This window comes from Anolis sagrei, chromosome 5 (assembly GCF_037176765.1).
Source record: "Anolis sagrei isolate rAnoSag1 chromosome 5, rAnoSag1.mat, whole genome shotgun sequence".
Lineage (NCBI taxonomy): Eukaryota > Metazoa > Chordata > Lepidosauria > Squamata > Dactyloidae > Anolis > Anolis sagrei.
This window is the reverse complement of record NC_090025.1, coordinates 85,012,625-85,035,468: the sequence shown is the minus strand read 5'-3', so window position 1 is coordinate 85,035,468 and position 22,844 is coordinate 85,012,625. Positions and strand designations below refer to the sequence as shown.

The following is a 22,844-nucleotide window of genomic DNA, read 5'->3' as shown; positions in this document are numbered from 1 at the left end:
CAGTCATGTGTTTTATACTAACAGGTGTCAGTAGTAGAAACAAAAGGTACTAATCACAGTCAGCACTCTATATTGACTTCCGTTTGGGGTACAGGATCCCCGTGAAAGTGAAAAACTGCAAATAAAAAGTGCTATTTTTAACCTGAGAGAACACCTCTCTAGGAATCTATAGGTCTTCCAGTGTGACTTTATAGTTAATGTCTAGGTTTTCTTCAAGGAGGTGGAAGGTTTTCTTCAAGGAGGTGGAAGAGGAGGCGGCAGAGGGAAGAAGGCCTACTTCCTCTTGGGCGCCGCCCGCTTGCCACCTAATGTCTAGTGGAATTTGAACACAGAGTAGCACTGGAGAACCTAGTGATTCATAGAGAGAACATTTTTAATCAAATCTGAATAATCAGATCTGCAAAACTGAAACCTGCAAATATGGAGGGTCAATTGCACACCTGTTTTAAAAATTGAAATTACAGAAGCATAATAAAATACACAATACGTAATATTTTATTTAATAACATCTGTATACACACAATGATAACTCTCCTTTTTGACTGCAAAAGATGTGGATGCTAAAGAGGTTCAATTCCCAACACAACTTCAAAGCCTTCTTTGTAACCACAAAGATGGAAAAGCCATGTATCGTAAAATAGGCTAAGAGTCAACTATTCAAATGATTCACGATATTGATAAGAAATTATGTAAGAATCCTTTACTGTATAAAATCTTTCCACTTGTTTCTACAAATATTCCATCTTGTATATTTAGTATTCACACATTTTTTTTATAAAAAGCAATGTTTGAATAGATTAGTACTATCCTTATAACATATTGTATATATCCACCAATGTATACTTTCCATTCAGAAAAAACAAAACTGGCTTTTATGGATTATTCACATGTAGGAACCGAGTGGTCAGACCTGGTCTACACAATCACATTAGATTAAAACCATTTGCTATTCCCAACAACATAAATGCCACTCAGCAACTGATTTAATGGTTCTGTTCTAGTTGAGTGTTCAATTAGTTTTAGTCCACTGTTGGCAGCAATTCTGTTGTGGTTGTGCCATTTTTCATTACAGAGGAAAGGCTACATGCTTTGATATTCACCTGCACTTTAAAAAAACCAGAAAGTCCATTTTCATATGGAATAGCAGGACAGACAGAATTTTTTTACATTTTGCCCTGTTAGCTATCTGGTTTGCAGCACCGACAAGACCATATCAGAAGTTACAATTTTAATCCAAATTAAAATAAGAGTTCATTCTCCTTTTCCCTGATTTCCTCTGCAACTAGTTTTGCCCAATCAGTGTTTTCAACACAATCATACAAGTTTACAACTGCTCTTGCTGAGCCATCAGCCTTGCCCTATGAGTTCAGAAGGTTGACAAAAGTATCTTTCCTGTTTTTCATGCAGGTGTGGTTGTCCTGGAAATAGAGCAATTTCCACTTCCTGTGCTTTTCTGATCCATATAGAGATGTGATAATTGAGTGTGGTGATCAGAGAACCTTCGCTTCAATAAGAAAGGGTTTTTTTTTCTTGTTGATATGAAAGGCTGTTTCTCTGGGAAAACAGTCTCTGTTTCCTCTACTGTTTTTCCATTTCTCATGAACAAAAACAATGTGTTGAAAGAATAAGTTTCACATACAATCTACCTGGTCTATGGACTTTGCAAAACAACATTCTTGGAAAGAGTGTTGCAAAGAAAAATGCATGATTTTGCCAGAGTCATTTAGAGTTTCTTCTTGTTTGTGTAAATGTTGGTTTCCATTGCCGGAAATATCTATAAAATTCCAGTGATTACAGCTCACTTATTCAAGGAAGCAGATGGTTTAGCTTTTGTATCTTTTTGTATCTTCCTTTGCTATCCCATGTTCCATCTCTACAAAACAGTTAATCATGATAAAATTCTCACATCTGTGGAAAGCCCATGCAAGACTCCCAGAAGCACTTTGTCATGAATAAGCTGTGGCTTATTCTGCTGATAAACCTTAGGGTTTTTATAGTTTCAGAAAATAATAATAAATAAAAAAGAGGAAGCTATCCAGTGCAGGAAAAACCATGGAAAGGAAGGGATACTACCCTACTTGCAGGTAAAAAAGAAATATATTTACTGCTAGAAAACCAAGCTTTAACTCCAAAGCCTTTTGCAAAATTTGCAGGAAATGGGAGGTTTAAGCATGCCCCCTAAGAAAGACAGAGGCTCAAAACACAATGGGCTAAATAAATATAGTTTTGTGCACCGGGATATTTTTTTCTCACCAATTCAATACCAGGTACAACAAAAACATTTAAGAACTGTATTTACTAACTACATTTTCTTTTCTGCCCTTGATAAAAGGATCCCAAGGTTCTATGAACTGTTTTTCTCAACCCATTGTATTCTAATTAGACTAGATTACTAATTACAATATAATTGTATAGTACAATATAGTGATGTATAGTGCTGATATTGTACTGTGGTCATGGTATAATGTATTGTATGTATGTATGTATGTATGTATCTATCTATCTATCTATCTATCTATCTATCTATCTATATCTATATCTATATCTTGTAAGCCGCTCTGAGTCCCCTTCAGGGTGAGAAGGGTGGCATATAAATGTCGCAAATAAATAAATAAATAAATAAATAAACAGATTGATCCAAGATCAACCAGAAAGCATACTAGCTGAGAAAAGGAATTCTAACACGGGTCTCCTCTATCAGATGCCAAAACCGCCATTCTGGGGAGAGCCAACTTTGCTACTGGATTTGTCACTGAAATGGCTTAGCAGGAAAGGCAGCATTTCTTATGGTCTGAATATGATACGGCATTCTCTTACACTATAGTTTTGTGAGACACCAAAGCAGAATTTATGAAGTTAACATGTTGCCTACCTCTACACTAAACCACATTCGTTCTTCAAAAATCTGACTTCAATTTTTGTAAATCTGTTCCTTGTTCATACCGCCTGTTACTCATAGTACAAGGTCATATTTCTCCTGCCCCGCTGAAAGTTGATAGATAGATAGATAGATAGATAGATAGGGGCATTTTGGAACTGAATTTCAATCTTAATAGACAGCATTTTCCAACAGCGATGCTGAAAAGATCTTATCTTCCCTAGTTGTTTTTACTTCTATCAATTAAGAGATTATTTAGAAAAATCCAGAAAATGTTGTTTGTAGACACCAAAGCACAAGAAAAAAACCCCAAAGAATTCTAATGAGTCTATAATTAAAGGTATTGTTATCACAAGAAAGAAATGTCCTTAATCCTAAAATGTCCAGTCATCCTTGGTTTGATTAATCTACTGCATGGACTCAGCAAGGCCTATATGGTGCTTAGTTGGCTTATTTGTTATACAGTAGTTGGCTTTCTTGTTACAGAATACATAACCTCCTGGTGTTGCTGAATTCTGTTTGTGACTTCAAGCCATCAAACTTCCCCAGCTATAGTACTTGCCAGGAGGGATGTTGGGAATAATCCTCTGCTTTAAGGAGTGCTCCCTCCCCTCGAAAAAGGAAGAAACAGAATACAATTTCATAATTTAAATGCTAGCTGTGAAAGCACTTTAGATTGATCTTGAATTGCAGATGGGCTCTACTTATAGTATGAGTGTGGGTGGGGTGGATCTTCTTGTCGTTGTTATATGCATTGAAGTCATGACTTATGGTGACCATAAGGAAAATCAGCATACAGTATATGAATTTTTAATGTAAGCCATTCTAATGACATTTGTATGTTCTTCATAAGGTGCTTGATTCTATTTTAGTTCGGTTCTATGACTGCATACTATTCAGGTGTCATCAAAGGTGCATATTTTTCCCTTGTAATGCAGAAGGTAGATTGAGTCAGGAAAATACACTGAGTGATGACAGACGCAACGCGATTTCCTTGTCCAGGGATGAAGAACAACCAAAGAGTACTATTTTCAGTGACAGTTACATGTTTATTGTCATGTCTTGTTGTGTCCAAAGTAAAGAGAATATGGGAGGAAGAACTAGTGAATGTAAGGGTGTCATGAAAATATCATTGCAGATTTGATAAATGTGAATTTAATGATGTGTGGGAATGAATGGAAGAATGGAAGATGAATGTATGGATGGGGCTAATAATTTTGGAGAAATCAGTATAATATTAAGGCCTGCAATGATTAACGATCTGTTTGCTGGACTGTAATTAAAAGTTGCTAATAGTAAACTCTGATAAGAATGTTTACAATGTTAAGAAGGAAGTCAACATAAGATCAATACCAATCAAGAAGATCAACATCTGGCCAGGAAAATGAGATGGAGCCAGGATGGAAGACGTTTATCAATCATTTACAACTTTGGGACTATATCTGCAGAATATTCCTATAAAAGATTCAGTCTAATAATGCTCAAAGTGTGGCAGTCCTGAGGAGTCACTTCCACCTGCTATGCTCTGCTCCATGGGAAGGAGAAGATAGTGTACCTGTGGAGAGCGTCAGATATGCCATGGAAAAGCAGGATTCTGGTGACTTTGGGGCTTCTTTCTCAAGGGAGGAGGAAGAAGTGCACTTTTGGAGTCTTAGATTTTGTGCAGGGAGTCAGGTGCTGCTGTATGGAAAACAGAGATCTGGTTCTTGGCATTGTGCTTAGGGAAGAAGTTTAGCATTTTTAAAGTTAGTTTTGGAACTATACGCTTACAGGCTGCAGGAAAGCAGGATCTGGCCTAACAGGTGCTTCTCCAAGGAGGAAGAAAATGATATGGTAATATTTGAATGCCTGAGGATGAATGTGTGTACATGTGGTGTGAATGTTGACTGAAAATGTAATTCCCCTTTGTTTGTTTGTTAATCAATGTAATTGTGAATCAAATGCAGTTACATAGAATCTGTATGTCTGTATGTCTAATGTCATTCTTTGTCTCAATGTTTTCTGTAATCTGATATACCCTCTCACACTGGAAATTGCAATAAAAAGAACCTATGCTTTAAAATAATTGAAAATTCATTCATGACAAGGGTAGTATCTGACAATGAGAAAGTGTAGAGAGGAAATATTACCAAACAAGAATAACTAACAGCTCCATTAGCAAATGTTAAATAAGCCTTCAATGTAAAAATACTGTTTTCTCCCCTAGAATGTATGGGGTCATTTGATTTAATACAAATGTGTGTAAATTTAAATGCTGTTAAAACTTGGAAGATTATTTAATATATTTAGCCCATTCTTGTGTTTTGTTTCTGCCCTACCCTAAGTTCCTCACTTATAGGGCAGGATATAAATATTAACTAAATTACTTTTTCAACCTTTGATTATGAAACAGTTTCTAGAGGGCATCTTCACCTTCTATGATCTGGAGTATGCATCACAACATATTCCCTGGAACATACTCACCCATGCTGAAATAAAATCTTAGATTTCCATATCCAGTAGTATCCATATATGGAGTACATAGTTTCCTCTCTCCATCTCTGAGAAACACAACAGATGAACCTGATTCCAGGGTTCCACACTCAGTGCCAATGACCGCTCCAAAGAGGTCCCACCTAAAAAACAGAGCAGGTACACTTCAAGTACATTCATTTCAATGAAATAATAGAAGTTGAATATGAAAAAAAACCTGAAATCATTAAGTACATCTATATGATTTGCAAGGTTTTTAAGGGATGGATTTGTCCTGTCTGTTTGACAAACCATACCAGGCTCCTAGTAACAGAATCAACAAAAGCTTAATGGGATGGAAAGAAGCATGTAACTGGAGGAGCATCATAGGACTCAGAAAAAGATGTCTTCACACCTCTTATTATCAATTTTGATGACATATAAAAGCATAAATAACACTGGAAGGTTCTGAAACACACATGCATATCATATTGTTGACAACACAAGTATGACTATTTTATATATAAATGAAATTGCAACAATTACAGTTATTACTGACAAACTGTATTACAGGACTTATGGAAAAAATTAATATTGTGTGTATATATATGTGTGTGTGTGTTTCTGTAATTAACTGCAGTGATTATATAATTACAATGTATATTATAATAATCATAATACCGTGCCTAGGAATGAATATATGTTTTATCTTTACTTATGCATATAGTTCCTTTTAGGGAAAACTAAATGTAAACTTTTAAAAGTGATGATTTCATGAATACATCCACATGGCTTCAAATAATACCCCTATTGGAGGTTTATTTCTTTCTCAGCCTTTTGCCACTGTGAGAGGCACCTGTGACACTTGTCCTCCAAAACTATATAACATTCCCCTGTAGGGGATGGCTGGTCATGTGAGACAGAATTGGGTATAGAAGTTGGTACAATGCACTGTATAATAGTGGCATTGCAATAAATGTGTTCACTGATGGGTTTATAGTCCGTAATAAATATTGTTGTTGTTGAATAAAGAAAAAGCCCTCAAACAAATACAGTAAAACCTCAATTTAAGAGCATCCAAACTGAAAATGTTTTGAGTTAAGAGCTATCGCTCATCTTCATTTTGCTTTGACATAAGAGCAGATTTTTAGTTAAGAGCTAGTGTAAGAGGGAGTGTGAGAGTACAGGGCTTTAGGGCTTCAATGGAGCAGCCTCCGTGCCTCTTGCTCTTGTCTACTTTCAGGAACTCTGGGTCAGTTGATTTTGTGTGGTTTTGATTCCTGGTATCCTTCCTGAAAAGGGGGGGGGGGGGAGAGACTGGAATGAGTACAGTATGAAGAAAATGATGTTTCTGTCTCTTCATTTTGTGCTTCCTTGCAACAACTTTGTGCTTCTACGATTCTGCCACAATTTTGCTCCAGGTATACATGGGAGTGTGTGGTCCAAGGAGAAGAAGCTGCTATATCCAGCCACTATGGGATGAGCCCCCCACTGCTGCTTGAGCCACAGGATGCCCATGTCTGGGAGAAAGTTCAAATAATATTAGCTGGACTAGTTTATTATAAGAACTTGGGTTGGAATGACCATTGTTTAAAAAATCATTCTAAACTTACTGTGAATTCCAAATACAGTAAGAAACATGAGTTTCCAGATCTTCAACATACTCTTGTTGCAAATATAAAGATTTCGAGAAAGTTAGCAAATTCCTTCAAATACAAGTCAGAGTGAAAACGACTTGCTCCAGGTGGCACCTTAAGGCATTGTTCTGATGCTATTTTTCAAACTGTTGTATAAGATTTTGTTCCTCAGGGATGTTGGGATGCCATGTATGTTCATCTCCTAAAGAAGGAGTTATCAGCTTCAAAATGCACGGAACAATTCATGAGTCATCATTGGAAATTTCTGACCAGAAGCAGGAGGCTGAATAGAGCAGTACCACTTTTTGAACTATTGATTTTAGTGCTAGAGGAAAACTTTGGGGATTCAGAAAAGCATCCTTATGTACAATGAGAAAGGAATTAACAGAAAAAGTGGTGTATGTAAAATCAATTAGTTGAAGGCATTCTGTGTCATAAACTTTGCTAGTATTCTGCTGGTAGGATCAGCCCTATATAGAAATACATAGATATCTTTAGTAGAAGAATTTAAGGATATTAATGTTCAGATACAAAATTTTGACTAATTATATATTTTATTATAAAGTAAGTATAAAATGAAATATAATTATAAAAGGAATTAAATGTGATGGTAATATCCCTTTACACGAAACAGGCTACACAGACACTAATAATATAATAGTTTCCCCCATGATTTTCCATGATGATTAAAAGGTACAATGTGAATACTGTCCTCACTAGTTTCCCAAGGTGTAATTAAAAATGCTTACATGGTTGCAATTATGAATTCCTCCAATGACAAGCAGTCTGTGAGGAGCGACTATGGCCCTACTTAATCACGATTGTTACTTTATTGGGCAATCTCCCAAGAAACCAATTTAGCCCAGTGATAATGAGTAGAAGTGGTTGCTATTTAATTGGAACAGCAGCCACAAAAGGTTTACTTATTAGAGACGTATCCTACCACTTAAAAGGGGTTAATTGGAACTGGCATGTATCTGGATTTTCAGTAACTGGTTAATTTCAGTTACTTCATTCTGGCTAAAAGCTTGAGAATGCCAGGCCGTAGGGCAAGTTTAAAAGTTCACAAGAAAAAAAAAACCCAATGATTTCCCAAAAGGAGTTTGGCACCTCAGACAAAAAGGACCGCATAATGGATGTCCTTCAGTATTGCACGGAAATAAAAAAGGAACACTCTCATATGCTTGCAACCTCCCTATTGTCATACCAAGGATAACTGCTTGAGCACAGTGCTCATCACACTTCAAGGCAAACTCTTCTATATCCAATATATCTTACATTCATTTCTTCTGCAACAGCTTGTCCTCTATTGGATTCTAAAGCAGATGTGGTAGCAAGAAGATTGTAAGAAATTATTTGTTTTAAAATTTAAAGCTGGTTAATTAGCCCCCCCCCCCTTTATAAAATAGCTGCAGTTCAATCATTTCCTGCATTTTTAATATGTGAAAAAAGTAGTTACAGGGAAGGGAATATTACACTTATATTTGTGCTATAATTTCTAAAATGATGTATCTGCCCCATTAAAAATCTAGAAAGAAAAAAAAGTGAGACCAATAGAATTTTAGTAGGCATGTGTTCACTCACTAGCCATATTTTAAAGTAGAATCCACAGCCATTTCTTGGTGCGGTTCAAAACCAACCAAATAGAGTTAGAGTTAAGGCAAGGAATCTAAACAATCAGATGACACCTAAGCAGTTTATAGGTTTGTTGTAATTGCTCTATAATGCATTGCTTTCAACACAGAATCTTTGGGAATAAACCCCACTAAAACGGTGAGAATAATATTTGAGTAAACATGTATAAGAATGCATTACAAACTGATGCATGCCTTTCTGATAAACTACTTCACAGTATAGATTTGGGTGGGGAATATGAAGCTTTCCAGATATGCCCTTGAACCCTAGCTCATCTACTGAAATGATGGAAAATCATGGAAGTTATATTCCAGCAACCTGTGGAAGGCTGGAAGACTTAAAATGTACTGAAAACGTCATTATACTGTTGTACCAAAACAACACATTTGTCAAGGCTTTTCTTCTAATTTTTTTAAAAGAAAGAAAACAAACATATACTGTATAGTCCAATTACCAGGTAGCGCATAATTGGCAGAGTTGGCAATTGCAGTGAGTGTCCCAATTTTATATAACATCTACTGTTGTGCTGAGCAAGCTACAACGAGTAGTAGAAGGGCAAAGAGGGCTGCTCAGGTGTTGGATCAAGAGCAGCAAAGAAAGCAAATTAGGGAAATATTCAAGACACTTACAGATACCGAGTCATTCAGAGGGTTCACTGACTCTGAAATGGAGGAGGGGGGAGAGGAATGTAGAGGTTTGAAGTGGGTTACTTAGGATCAAGAGTCAGATGAAGAGAGAGAAAGGAAGCGGATCCGTGAAATACTTAATGCTCCAACTGAGGAGGAAGACTTCATGGGGTACACGGGGAGTGATGGGACTGGGAGTGATGACAGAGAGGAGGATGGGTTAGATTGGACCCATGTACAAGAGATCAGAGACATATGTACCCAACCCACATCAAGTGAGGAGTTTGAAGGGTTTTCGGGAGACTGGCAACCTGGAAATACATGGGGTGATCTAAGTCTTGATAGACGCTGGAAAAGTTGGAGGGACGGGCGGTGGCGAGCAGCTGTGGAAGCTAAGGCAGCTGAGAGCAATGAAGATAGGGTGGAGTCCAGCTCCACCTCTGATGAGGAGTTATAGGATAAAAATAAGGTATCAAACTATTGGAACTTTGCAGTAGGAAAAGTGTTGTATTGGGCTTGGGACTTTGTTGCTGCCATTACTCTTGCCTTGGGTCCTGGGACTGCAGATTGCTGTGCTTTTGTGCTTCTACTGACTAGAATCCTGTAAGTGCTGACTTCGGATTGCTTTTGGGACGACGACATCGCATATTGGACTTAACTTCTGCTTTTGGACGTGCCTCGACTTTGGACTGTTTCCTTACTACGTTTTTGCTTGCTCCTACCTTGCTACATTGTGTTTATTGAACTCTGTGATTTTAAAGCAGTTTGCTTAAAGTTTTTGTTATCCCAGATTATATTCCTGTATAATCCGGATTATTCTCCAAGTTGCATTTTTTGCATAGCAGTTTGCTACAGACTTTGTTTTTTTGCTAGATCACTGAGTTAAGTGTTTCTAAGCTATTTTTTGTTACTTTAATAAACCTTGTTTGGACCTTTTACTTGTGTTTGGCTCCTTTAAGGCTTTTGGTTCACAACATCTACATTTTAATTGTCTCCTGGTAGTTCTAAACTACCAAGTAGTTTCATTAAGTAAGGAAAAAATTCTAGACACAGGACAATGCCATGATAAAACTGCATCTGAAACCACCCAGAGACACAGAAAAGCTACAGCTGATTATGAAATCGACAGTGGTTTTAGAAGGAAACAATATATTATTTGTTCCTGTGCAATGGGAGAAAAATCACGAGAGCAAATTTAGAGAGAGAGAATTAGATATATAACACAAATATTTTTTAAAAATGAGAGAATAAGATGATACGAACTTTACATAGCATGTGGATACCAGTACAAGTCAGGTCAGACCATGAAAAATGAAAGGATTAAGTTAGGGTCAATGTCTCAGGAAGCAGAAAAACAACAAACCTAAAACTACAGATCAGCAACTGTAGTTACTGCATGATACACTCTGAAATGTAGGCCATGGCACAGGAGAATCAGACAAGCAGAAGTTTCTTATGTGGTCAACAAAATAAAGCAGAGAGGAAAAAAATAAGTGAAGTTTAAGAACTATTTTGGTTCAAGCTAAGGAGAGTGGGAAAAGTTGATGAATCTGCACCATCAATTTTTTTCAGCTGCCTCCTGTCCTGTGCAGTGCTGTGCCCTGGATGACACTTGTGAGGACAGGAAGTATTTCTACTCCTCTCATTCTTGCTTGCCTTCAAGACAGTATGAATTGCATCACTAAGTTGTCACTCTCATGTTACATTGGTGCCCTAAAATGCTGTTAGCTGCTAAGCATCATTGCAGGTCTATGAGACTAATCTAGATTGAAGGGCACAGCACAGAGACTGAGTGCTAAAATCCCAATACGGAGCATTCGTTTTTAAATAAAGAAAAGAGAGAGCTGCTAACTACACTGCAAGCCCAGTTGTTGGTGCTGAGTACATTAGATCCATTAAATCAATATTAACTTGGTAAATCAGCCCACATATAAATTCTATTGATCCAATGAGTTTATTCTAGTTGGCACTAACAACCAGATTTAGGCATGTGTCTTCAAAGCAAAGTTTTCTCTGGCTATTTTATGTTTTGCATCCTTGTGGGTATAGAATAGCTTGTCTTCCTATTTCATCCTACTTTGTCCTGTTCCTCTAGCCCAGGCATAGGCAAACTTCAGCCCTCCAGGTGTTTTGGACCTCAGTTCCAAGTTTGCCCATGCCTGCTTTATCCTTTAATTATGCCTCAATTACATATATACATATATACACACAAGGTAGGTAGAGAATTTCCATCCATGATATAAAAAGAATCTGAAAAATGAAGAATTTAAATTCCTCATACATTCATTTGTGATATAAAGCTGGTGTTATACAAAACCACCACCTGCAAATAACATGATCACATCCAATTCTTAGCCGACAGGATCACTTCCTCATAATATATGATAGACATGAGTCCTAGAAGCACCAGAGAAAGGAAGGATAGGAAAAAAAAATACTGAATAGCTACCCATTATCTGAACATCGTCCATCCTGTGCATTGAGTGAGGCAGTGATCCTGTGAAAAAAACATTGTGTGACCACAGAATTGAAGTATTCATGAAACTGCATGTGAACAATGGGTCAACAATGAATACTGATAACCACCATCCTGGGAATACAGTGGAGGAATTACATTCAGTAAATAATTGTTACCCATAAAATAAGTCTATCAATGTTGATGATGCCAGAAGACTAACACATGACTAGTGGACAAACTCCACAGCCAGTCAAATGCTTAACATAACATGAATTTAGAGAGTGATTATGAATACATCTCTATACACTTGGGTACTTGCATCTTATTTTTATCATTTAACTAGAAATTTGCATTTTGATTGGACCAATGCATTTTAAATGTATCTACAAAATATAGTAGCCTGATATCACTTTAAACTGTCATGGCTCCATCCTACAGAATTGTTGAATTTGTAATGTACTTACAAATTTCTATGAGAAAACACAACTGTTTTCCTCTGATTTAGAGCTCCCCAGCAGTGATTTTTAATGATGGAGCTATGGTAATTAAAATTAGAACATAGCTGTGCAATGTGTTCTTTTGGTTTCTAAATGAAGTATTCAAAGTAGGATAAAATGCAACCTAACTACATATATTGATGACAACAACCATCTGAAACCCAGAGGACAGCTGAATCTTGGTAACTATGGTTGTAGAAAAACTATACACTACAATTGTGATGACTACAGCATTTATTTGCTTCTGAAAGTTAGTTTACATCATATGTAAACCAGCTAATCTAATATACATAAACTAGCTTGCATAATCCTGATCCTATTTTTGGAGGCAGACTCTCTTCGCTTCGGTAGAAATTTTGTTTTTTAGATTTGTTTAGGATTTGGAATGTTAATTCCTTAAACATGAGTGAGCGAAAAACTGTGGTAACTTCTAAAAACCTTCATTCTGGGATTTTTCATGGGAGTGAAAGATTTCAAAATTTATCACCAGTATAAACATGTTGCACCTGATAGCAATGATTTCGTAAAAGAAAGGTGGATATTTTAAAAGTTGCTTATACATCAATCTGGAACCATTGGTCCATCAATCAATCAATTTGCTACATAACAATAATAATAATAATAATAATAATAATAATAATAATAATAATAATAATAATAGCAGCTTTATTTCTATTATGGCTCGATGTGGGATACACCATTACGAAAACATAAACAAACACAATAACTTTAAAACACTCCATAAAATACATACATTAAAACATATGTCCATAAAATATATGTTAAAATACACAATACACAAAAACCGGGCATACAGTGGAAGTTTAAAATTCCTAACTGAAACTGTCTGGGTAGGCCTGCCAGAAGATATAGGATTTCACTTGTATCTTAAATTTCTATACCTGATCCAGGTCATTCCACAGTCATGGAGCAGCTGATGAAAAGGTCCTCTGGGTGATGATTTCCAGTCGGGTTCTGGCTGGTTGGGGGAGACACCCCCCCCCCCCCAGAGGACCTAAGTGTGTGAGGTGTATTATATGGAAGAAGGCTGGAGTTTCCAAATTTGGTACAAGAGCAGCCCAATATAAAGAACATTGTAGAAGTCCAGCCTTGAGGTTACCAGTGTATGCACAACCATCTTCAGGTACTCCATTTCTAGGAAGGGGCGCAGCTGGCATATCACCTGAAGCTGATAGTAAACACTCCTGACCACTGCATCTATCTAGGCTGACATTTGGAGAGATGGATCCAGGAGCATTCCCAAACTGTGAACACAGTCCTTCAGGGGGAGTGTAACTCCATCCAGGACTGATTGACACACCTCCATCCCCAGCTTAGGATCCTTGATGGCAAGCATCTCTGTTTTGTCTGGATTCAGTTTCAATATGTTTTTCCTCATCCAGCCCATTATTTCCTCCAGGCATTAATTCAGAGGAGACACCACATCCTTAGGTGCAACTGCTTTTGAAGGCATGGAGAAATAGATTTGGGTGTCATCAACACCTTGCCCCACGCCTATGGATGATCTCTCCAAGTGGCTTCATGTAAATATTAGAGCATTGGGGATAGAAGGGCACCTTGTGTGATACCACATAGCGGCTCCTTTTTGGAGGAGCAGCTATCCCCAAGCACCACTCTCTGGAACCTGCCTGCAAGATACGACTGGAACCACTGCAACACAGTGCCTCCGATTTCCAGCCCCTCCAGGCATTCCCGAAGGATACCATGGCTGATGGTATTGAAAGCTTCTGAGAGGTCTAGAAGTACCGAGAGGGACACATTCCCCCCTGTCAGTGTTGAGACAAAGATCATCCATAGCAGTCTCAACTCTGTATCCTGCTCTGAAGCCGGTTTGAAAAGGGTCAAGGTAGTGTGTGTCATCCAAGACTGCCTTAAGTTGGAGGGGAAGTGCCTTCTCAATCACCTTGACTAAAAAAAGGAAGGTTAGACACTGGCCTGTAGTTATTAAAATCCAGATGATCCAGGGAGGGCTTTTTCAGCAGTGGTCTAACTACTGCTTCTTTTAAACAAGATGGAAAAAGTAGGACTCAAGTTGTTTCTGGACTAGGACTTCTTGACTAGTTCTTTACTTAGAAAAAGCTTTCCTTACAGAGTTTTACCAATATGTATATGTTGTTAAAAACAGAGAATGGGGTTTAGCAGAAACGTTTTATCTGCTCAAATCTAATACCACATGCATCCATATACCTCTTTAGTACCATGATCACTTACCCTTTGGGCTGGCTTTCAAACTCTTCAGCCCATTGCTCCTGGGCATCTTCAGTAGAAAGGTCCACATCTCGTGTTGTGGCAAAATTCAACTCACTTCCTTCAGTTCCATGGAAGTAAATTGCATTCCCGTCTGACTGACAGCTATGCTGCAGATAAAAGGAATACACAGGAGGCATCTATTAAGCCAGTTTTGTAACAGCAGCTTTCAACAACTCTGAGAAATCCATTAAATTATTTAACAACTGTTTGATTACAGAAGCCAAATCAAAAAGGGAAAGAGACCAAACTTTTAATTCTTCTATATTGGTCTTGAATAATTCATCATTATTAAAAACTGTCAGTTTTCAGTCACTTTTAGGATTGCTCCCAACAATATAGTTTTTTACCTCAATCTTTCAGAAAAGTTTAACATTAGTGATTATATTCTTGTTGAATAAAAATCGTTCTGAAGCACATTATCTGCTGTATTGAAACACATATATAATACACTCAAGATTACAAATCACAATGCACTCCTAAGCTATATGTATGGTCAAAACTTAGTTTTGCTCTACTGTCTGCAAACTCATCAAACCAGGCAATTATTATATGGTGGCAAGACCATACTTATCTGATGAATTAATGCATTCACATTGTATTATTCCCCCTATATGAAATTTGAGATGTTCAAATAATAGACGAACAAAAATCACTTTCTTATTTGAAAAGCTTGGACATTGAATGGTAAGTACCAGTGCATGCCATTTGGTTCAGTCAAAGGTTTTGAGATCTAGCAAAGGATCACGAAGAACTAGAAGAAGACAGGAGCAGAATTCAAAATGATCTTAACAGATTAGAGAAATGGGACAAAAACTAACAAATGAAGTTCAACAGTGACAATGCAAGATACTCCACTTAGGCAGAAAAACGAAATGCAGAGATACAGAATGGGGGACGCCTGGCTTGAGAGCAGTACGTGTGAAAAAGATCTTGAGTCCTCATGGACAACAAGTTAAACATGAGCCAACAATGTGATGTGGCGGCAAAAAAAGCCAATGGGATTTTGGCCTACATAAATAGGAGTCTAGTGTCCAGGGAAGTCATGCTACCCCTCTATTCTGCCTTGGTTAGGCCATACCTGGAATACTGTGTCCAGTTCTGTGCACCACAATTGAAGAGAGATACTGACAAGCTGGAATGTGTCCAGAGGGCGGCAACTAAAATGGATAACAAGCCCTATGAAGAGCAACTTAAAGAGCTGGGCATGGTTAGCCTGCAGAAGAGAAGGCTGAGAGGTGACAGGATAGCCATGTATAAGTATGTGACAGGAAGTCATAGGGAGGAGGGAGAAAACTTGTTTTCTGCTGCCCTGGAGACTAGGACGTGGAACAATGGCTTCAAACTACAAGAAAGGAGATTCCATCTGAACATTAGGAAGAACTTCCTGACTGTGAGCGCTGTTCAGCAGTTTAATTCTCTGCCTCGGAGTGTGGTAGATGCTCCTTCTTTGGAAGCTTTTAAACAGAGGCTGGATGGCCATCTGTCGGGGATGTTTTGAATGCATTTTTTCTGCTTCTTGGCAGGGAGTTGGACTGGATGGCCCATGAGATCTCTTCCAACACTATGATTCTATGATTCTAACTACTACTGACATGGGCTGAACAATTGTGGAAAATGGCCAGGTAAAAATCAAGATTCTTCTGGCAGGGGTAGAAGATAGATAAATAGAAGCAACACAATTTGATCAAAATTTCTGCAGCTGTGGACAAGTCTACATAGGAACCACCAAACGCATCATCACCCAAACACGAATCAAGGAACATGAAAGGCACTGCAGACTACTTCAACCAGAGAAGTCAGCCATAGCAGAGCACCTGATGAACCAACCTGGACACAGCATATTATTTGAGAACACAGAAATGCTGGACCACTCCAACAACCACCATGTCATACTACACAGAGAAGCCATTGAAATCCACAAGCATGTGGACAATTTCAACAGAAAGGAGGAAACCATGAAAATGAACAAAATCTGGCTACCAGTATTTAAAAAACTCTAAAATTACAACAGCAAAACAACAGAGAGGAAACAATCTGGGACATCTCACTTCTCAACAAAAGATTGCCCCAGGCACTGCCAGGCCATTGTATGCTAATCAAGGTGGTCAGTTGAAACATTCACAACTAGCTCCAGCAGACAAGAGCCACTCCGGATGATTGAAGGGATCGTGCGGGTTCGTATACAAAGATGTGGTCACGCAGGTAGGCGGGTCCCAAACTGTTCAGGGCTTTGTAGGTAAGAACCTGCACCTTGAATTGGGTCCAGTAGATGAATAGCAGCCAGTGGATCTCCTTGAACAGGAGGGATGACCGCTCCCTGTAAGGAGCCCCAGTTTAACAATCTGGCTGCCGCCAGTTGGATCATCTGAATTTTTCAGGCCGTTTTCAAGGGCAGCCCCATGTAGAGTGCATTGCAGTAATCCAGTCTAGAGGTGACTAAGGCGTCGACCACTTTGGCCAGATCCGTCTTCCCGAGGTACGGTTGCAGTTGACGCACGAGTCACCACCAACGCCTGAGCCTCAAATGTAAGTGAAGAATCCAGGAGGACCCCCAAACTGCGGACCTGTGACTTCAGTTAGTTAGCGACAGCACCTCTGGGCTTTCAAAGTATTTGCTATGTCCTCTACCAGCATTTAATTAGGCTTAAAAATAGCAAAATAAAAGATGAACACTGACAAACCTTTCTGTCACATCTCTCAGTAGCCTAATGGACACTATGATTCTTTCAGACAGCGGTAGTGTCACAATTTATTTTTTGGCGACCCTGTTTACACTGGAATAAGTATATCAGGCACTGGGCAATGCCAGCTTGCAAAGGGCTGGTGGCAGATGGAAAGAAATCTGCCCAGTGTGCTTGCACCTTTACACGAGTGGAGAGTCATCAATTTCCTCCATTAAGAAGTTGTCATTCAGCCCACCCAGCTGGAATAAAAAGGTTGCTTTTTTAAAACAATAGACAGGCTAGCTGGTTGCACAAAATCAAATGCAAAGTGCACTTCACAATTGAACTAAACTATCATTTTAAGGCAAGCTGAAACTGTACTGTTCTGACTACAGCCAATTTTTAATGGCTGTAATATTTTAAGTGATTATTTTGGCCACTGCAGATAGCTCCTTAGAGAGGACAGTTTTTTTTAATTAAAACGTAAGTAATGCAAACAGATTAAATACGAAAAGGAGAGGACAGGAAAATTAGGATGGAGAAAATTAATTAAAATGGTATTGTCTGCAGAGTTATAAATGAGATACTGTGTCTTGCTGAGAATTATTTATGCTAGTGCTTGAAATGCTTAGATTTTAAGTGGCAATCCTATATCCACTTAAGTGGGAAGAAGCCTTCCTGAATTCTGTGAACATTTTCCTTATTAGATACATATAGGACTACATGGTATATCTGACAGCTGACTGATGGAAGGACTCAGTGTTGATAAATGTGAATTTATGCATAGCAACACATTTAACAGTAATTGCCATCATTCAGAATTAAATGGTTACCATGTAGATTTGGATGAAGCTTTACAAAATGAAGCTTCAGGATGAAGTTCTTTCCATAATTAGAAGAAACACCCAGCGAGGATTAGAACCTACTCTGCAGGGAGTAAAGCAAGATTTGATTATATTCATGCATTAGGTTTATGCATAATTTAATCCTAGAAGTAAAGCTGAATTTTTGTTTGCAAAAATTAATTGTGGATTGTTGTTGTGTGCCTTCAGTGATGCAAATATAACCGCTCTGAGTCGCCTGAGGGCTGAGAAGAGCGATATACAAGTAAATAAATAAATAAATAAATTCATGTTGTCTCTGGTTTATGGTGACCTTAAGGTAAACCACAACACCATACTGATTCTTAAAATGGATACTATTTTTATATTTTCCTAACAGAAAACATAGCTGTCAAAGTGTGTTGATTTGAGATATCTGTATTATATGGGCTCTATGTGGATGCTGGGTCATGTAAAGTAGGTTCCTACACAACTGCTCCCATTGAAAGGAATGTTTTCATGCTGTCATTATACTTCCTTAGAAAAGCACAGCAGTAATATAAGAATCTTTCACAAGAAAATCTGAGGAGTCTTCCGGGTCCTATGATTCTTTCTAAGGGTGACATGTCTCCAAGCTTGAGGGATGTCCACATCTGAGGTGATCTCCTCTTGAGCCTCCCCATAATGTTTGTGTGCTATGGGCTGCGTGTCTAGGACAGTGTGGTGTGTGGTGTCTAAGAACAGCTCAAGTTCCTGAATGTCCTTAAGGGTCCTTAAGAGTGCAGGGATATACAGTGATGCAAATATAATGCATTTTCTGGCTGGTATCAGGATAAAAGGAGACATTTTTACTCTGTGTTTTTTGTCTGTTGCAGCAAATCAGTGCAGATTTACTACTAGCATAATGTAGCCACCCCGCTTTTTAACGCGGGAAAACCTGTGTTTTAGGTGCTGTGTAGATGAGCCCAGAGAGTTTCTCCAGAACTCAGAGCATCTGTGCTCTCCCTGGCTCTGCTAATCTTTCTCTGGGATACGCTGCTGCAGGGGAATATAGTGTTTTCTGAACAAGCCATAGCAAGAGTACAGCTAAACTATCATATAGCCATCTCCCCGCTTTAATGAACTGTAATGATTCTATCAAGAATTCCTTTAAACAAGTCCTCAGGTATTATTTTTTTTGGTTTTAACCATTGCAACCTTCTTCCTAGCAGATTGTGCTCCTCGGCCATACTGAACCCAGCAGCTGGTCCTTGTGCCCCTTTCCTCTGGGTTGAGCTGCTTTGAAATATACCTGCTATAAACAGTCAGTTTATCTGTTTTACTGCAGATTTTTTTTTTCAGTTCTGGATTAAAGGGCATGGCCAAAAGGAATGAAGCCTCAACATTAGGGGAAGCCCTGCCATGATGAAATATATGTCCAAAAATTCCTTAAACAAAAACAGCAACCTCTATACTACACCAGGTGTAATGTGGACAAATGTCAGATGGGGATTACATTGACAAACTCATTTAATTTTTCCTCTAAAATCGTATGCAGGCTTAGAGAGATGAAAGGTTAGTAAACTAATCCGCTATCTATCTGACATATGCATGCTTTTTATTCTGTTGCTTTTGAAAGGGAATTTTGACAAGCATTTTATGAGACTTTTAGAACATATCTAATCTCTTATTCACCCACTTTTCCTATAAGCTTTTCCTAGAGTTGCATGCGACCGCTAAACAAGAGCAATTCAACTAAACAAAGCTAAGCTCTACTTGTTATACATTTATAGTCTGCTAAGGGTATCTTTCTATATGGTTGCATATGCCTTTAACAGAAATGTAAAAAAATTAAAGCCATTGTAAAATAAAAGGTATTATGAAGGGATTTGGCAAAAGAAATTATAGCAACAGACAAGGCTGGCAAAATCGGATTTCAAAATTTCATGTGCTAAATATTTCGGTTGATTTGCACAGCCTTCAATGCTTGTTACAACAACACACTATGTATAGATTGTACAATACAATGTAAGGGGGCGGCATATTGCTGAAAAACTATTTAGGGAAATCAATATGTTCAATTTTAAAGGGTGGTGGGAGGGAGAGAAGAAACATCTACATTGTACTGCAGGCAACATTTGTTTCCTCCAAACTTGTCAAAAACAAGGTAAAACTAAATAAATCTCAATAATATTGTTTGTATGTACAAATGCACAATCACTATTGTTAACAATTTGATTTGCTGCACCTTTATGCTTTCGTTATATAAAATAGACAGTGAACTCTGAATGTCTGCTGGTCATTAACTATTTATATCTCAGAGAAAAGGCTGAATAGGTTGCAAATTTGGGTTTTGCTGTGATCTTACTATATTTGGTCAGCACTGTCCATATTAATTTATTTGGAAAACATATTGTGTGCACTTAAATCTATGGATGATGATGATTACTATTATGTTTATTTATACCCCACCTTTTTCTCTCTACAAAAACCAATGCAAAACAATTTAAAAACTAAAAATATAGAAACATTAAAATTAAACATAAACAGTATTAAAAACTAACAGTTAAAACGCTTAAAACCGATTTAAAAAAATCTAATCGTGTAGCTAAAACCACAGCATCCCTTGATTGATTCTTAAAAACTCCCTTCTTTAAAAACCTGACTGTCACTTGAAGGACAATAGGGGGAGGCAATTCTGGTTTCTCTGGGAAGAAGGGGGTTCCAGAGTCGAGAGGGAGCCACTGAGAAGGAAGGCCCTCTCTCATTCCCACCAACAAAGCTTGAGATGGAGGTGGGACCAAGAAGAGCAGGTTCGGACAAGGAGATACAGTCAGCCAAATGGCCTGGATCTGAGCCATTTAGGACTTTAAAGGTCATAACCAACACTTTGAATTGTGTCCAGAAACAAACTGGCAACCAGTGGAGCTGCTGCAACAGGGGGGTTGTCCACTCCCTGTAGCCAGCCCCAGTTAGCAACCTGGCAACAACTCTTTGGACCACCTGTTGTTTCCGAAAACTCTTCGTAGAGGGGGGAAGGAGGCCAATATGCGAACTGGTTAAAGGGTAACTGGGTAAATAAGGTGGATAGAAACTTATAATAGCATAGGAGATATCATGGAAACAGAGCAATTAAGCAGGATCAGGATCAATTCAGCTTAACATACAAATATGAATACAGGTTGTTTGTCATAGGAGTTGTCAGTTGAATGCACAACGAAACATCTACATCTTTAATTCCTTTAATTCCTTGAGGAATGTGGCTAGGGAGGGTACCAGCCTAATCTCCCTAGGGAGGGAGTTCCAGAGATGGGGGGGAGGGGGCACCACCGAGAATGCCCTTTCTCTCGTCCCCACCAGCTGCACCTGAGACGGGGGCGGGAGCAAGAGAAGAGCAATTCCAGAAGATCTTAGGGAGTGTGTAGGCTCATAGGGGAGGATGCGATCATGAAGATAGGCAGGTCCTGAACCGTTTAGAGCTTTATAGGTAGGGTTTGTAATAATAATAATAATAATAATAATAATAATAATAATACCATCTGAATATTGAGAATAGGGACCGGAAACTTATCAGCAGCCAGTGGAGCTGTTTAAACAGTTAACAATCTGGTCGCCGATCTTTGCACCAGCTGTAGTTTCCAAACCGTCTTCAAGGGCAGCCCTACATAGAGTGCATTACAGTAGTCCAATCTTGAGGTAACTCTGATTCAATATAACAGAGATTTCTTCTCTTAAACAGCCTGTGGGATGTTAACTCATATGCATGTAATATCAAGGTACTGTGGTGAGACATAATTATTAGACAAAATGCAATAATTATAGGGAGACATGCTTCTTCCCACTCACAAATCTCATCCTACACTGTGGAATACTTAGCAGGCTCAGCAGACAACTAAATTTATATTTTAAATGATATGGTCAAAATTGACTAATCAATAAAGAATTGTTGATAAATGAGTATGATTTTGCTTTTATGTTAAGCCGCTTTGAGTTCTCTTCAGGGGAGATAAAGCAAAGTATATATAAATAATAATAATAATAATAAATCCTATGAACTAAAATGCTGGCGAAGAGGAAACCAAAATTAGGCAAACCTTAACGGTGGCTCCAGGGAAAAACAGCCAGTTGCCAGTGTCCACAGGATCAAGATTATCTTCTAAAACAATTTGTCTATGAGCTGCATTTATGATAAGAATGTTGTCCAATGCCCAGCAGGCTTCATACACTTCACCAGCATGCATATATTCCTGCTTCCACTGAAACTGGACATTTTCTCCTTTGGCTTCTGGAGGGAGGTACAAAATGTGGATGATGGTGCTAACATTGGATGGAGCTCTGTAGGATATGAAGATACAAACATAAGTATTGTAGTCATTATGTTACATCACTTGACAAAAAAACTTACTTCAACAAACCAATAATCTACTTTTCAATAATTGCTTGACAGTACTATAAATCAATTTCCTAAAATTATGCAATTTTTTGGAATACGTTTACCTTTAGACTGCTACTACAAAGCACAAATGCAGCACACTTCCTTTCTGAAGGAAGATATATTGTAAGTCCCACAGAAATTAACTGGGCTATGGTGGCCCTGGTCTTTATCTCAAATTTAGAAAAGGAGTATGACCTGGTGGCATTTAAGTTGCTGTTCTGCTTGCTGGGGAACTAGATTGGAGTTCTGACATTTGTCACTGGGTGCTCAGTGAAACTAGTACCAAGATAATCATGAGTGACTTCCTCTGAACCCATAGGTTATAAACCTCTCACACAACCATACCTGCCCAGTGGTAGAAGGAGTTTGCCAAAGAAAGAGAGAATAAAAATAGTGTTGGCCCTTTAAAGTCTTGATTCTTTAAGTTTCCACAAAATTGGAATCAGACACCCACAAGATCCTAATTCAAACCAACCATAACGAAAGCAAGTTG

General features: G+C 38.2%; 1 protein-coding gene across 4 annotated transcripts in view; it reads right to left on the bottom strand.

Moving 5' to 3' along the window:
• Nucleotides 1-22,844, bottom strand: part of RELN (reelin) — a 375,263-nt gene that overhangs the window by 169,751 nt on the left and 182,668 nt on the right. For all 4 annotated transcript variants that reach the window (XM_067468825.1, XM_060778339.2, XM_060778338.2 and 1 more), the window contains exons 10-12: nucleotides 22,011-22,251; nucleotides 14,415-14,560; nucleotides 5,342-5,493 (exon numbers count right to left, since the gene is read on the bottom strand). In XM_067468825.1, the coding sequence (XP_067324926.1) occupies nucleotides 5,342-5,493; nucleotides 14,415-14,560; nucleotides 22,011-22,251 (539 nt within the window). The remainder of the gene's footprint in view (nucleotides 1-5,341; nucleotides 5,494-14,414; nucleotides 14,561-22,010; nucleotides 22,252-22,844) is intronic.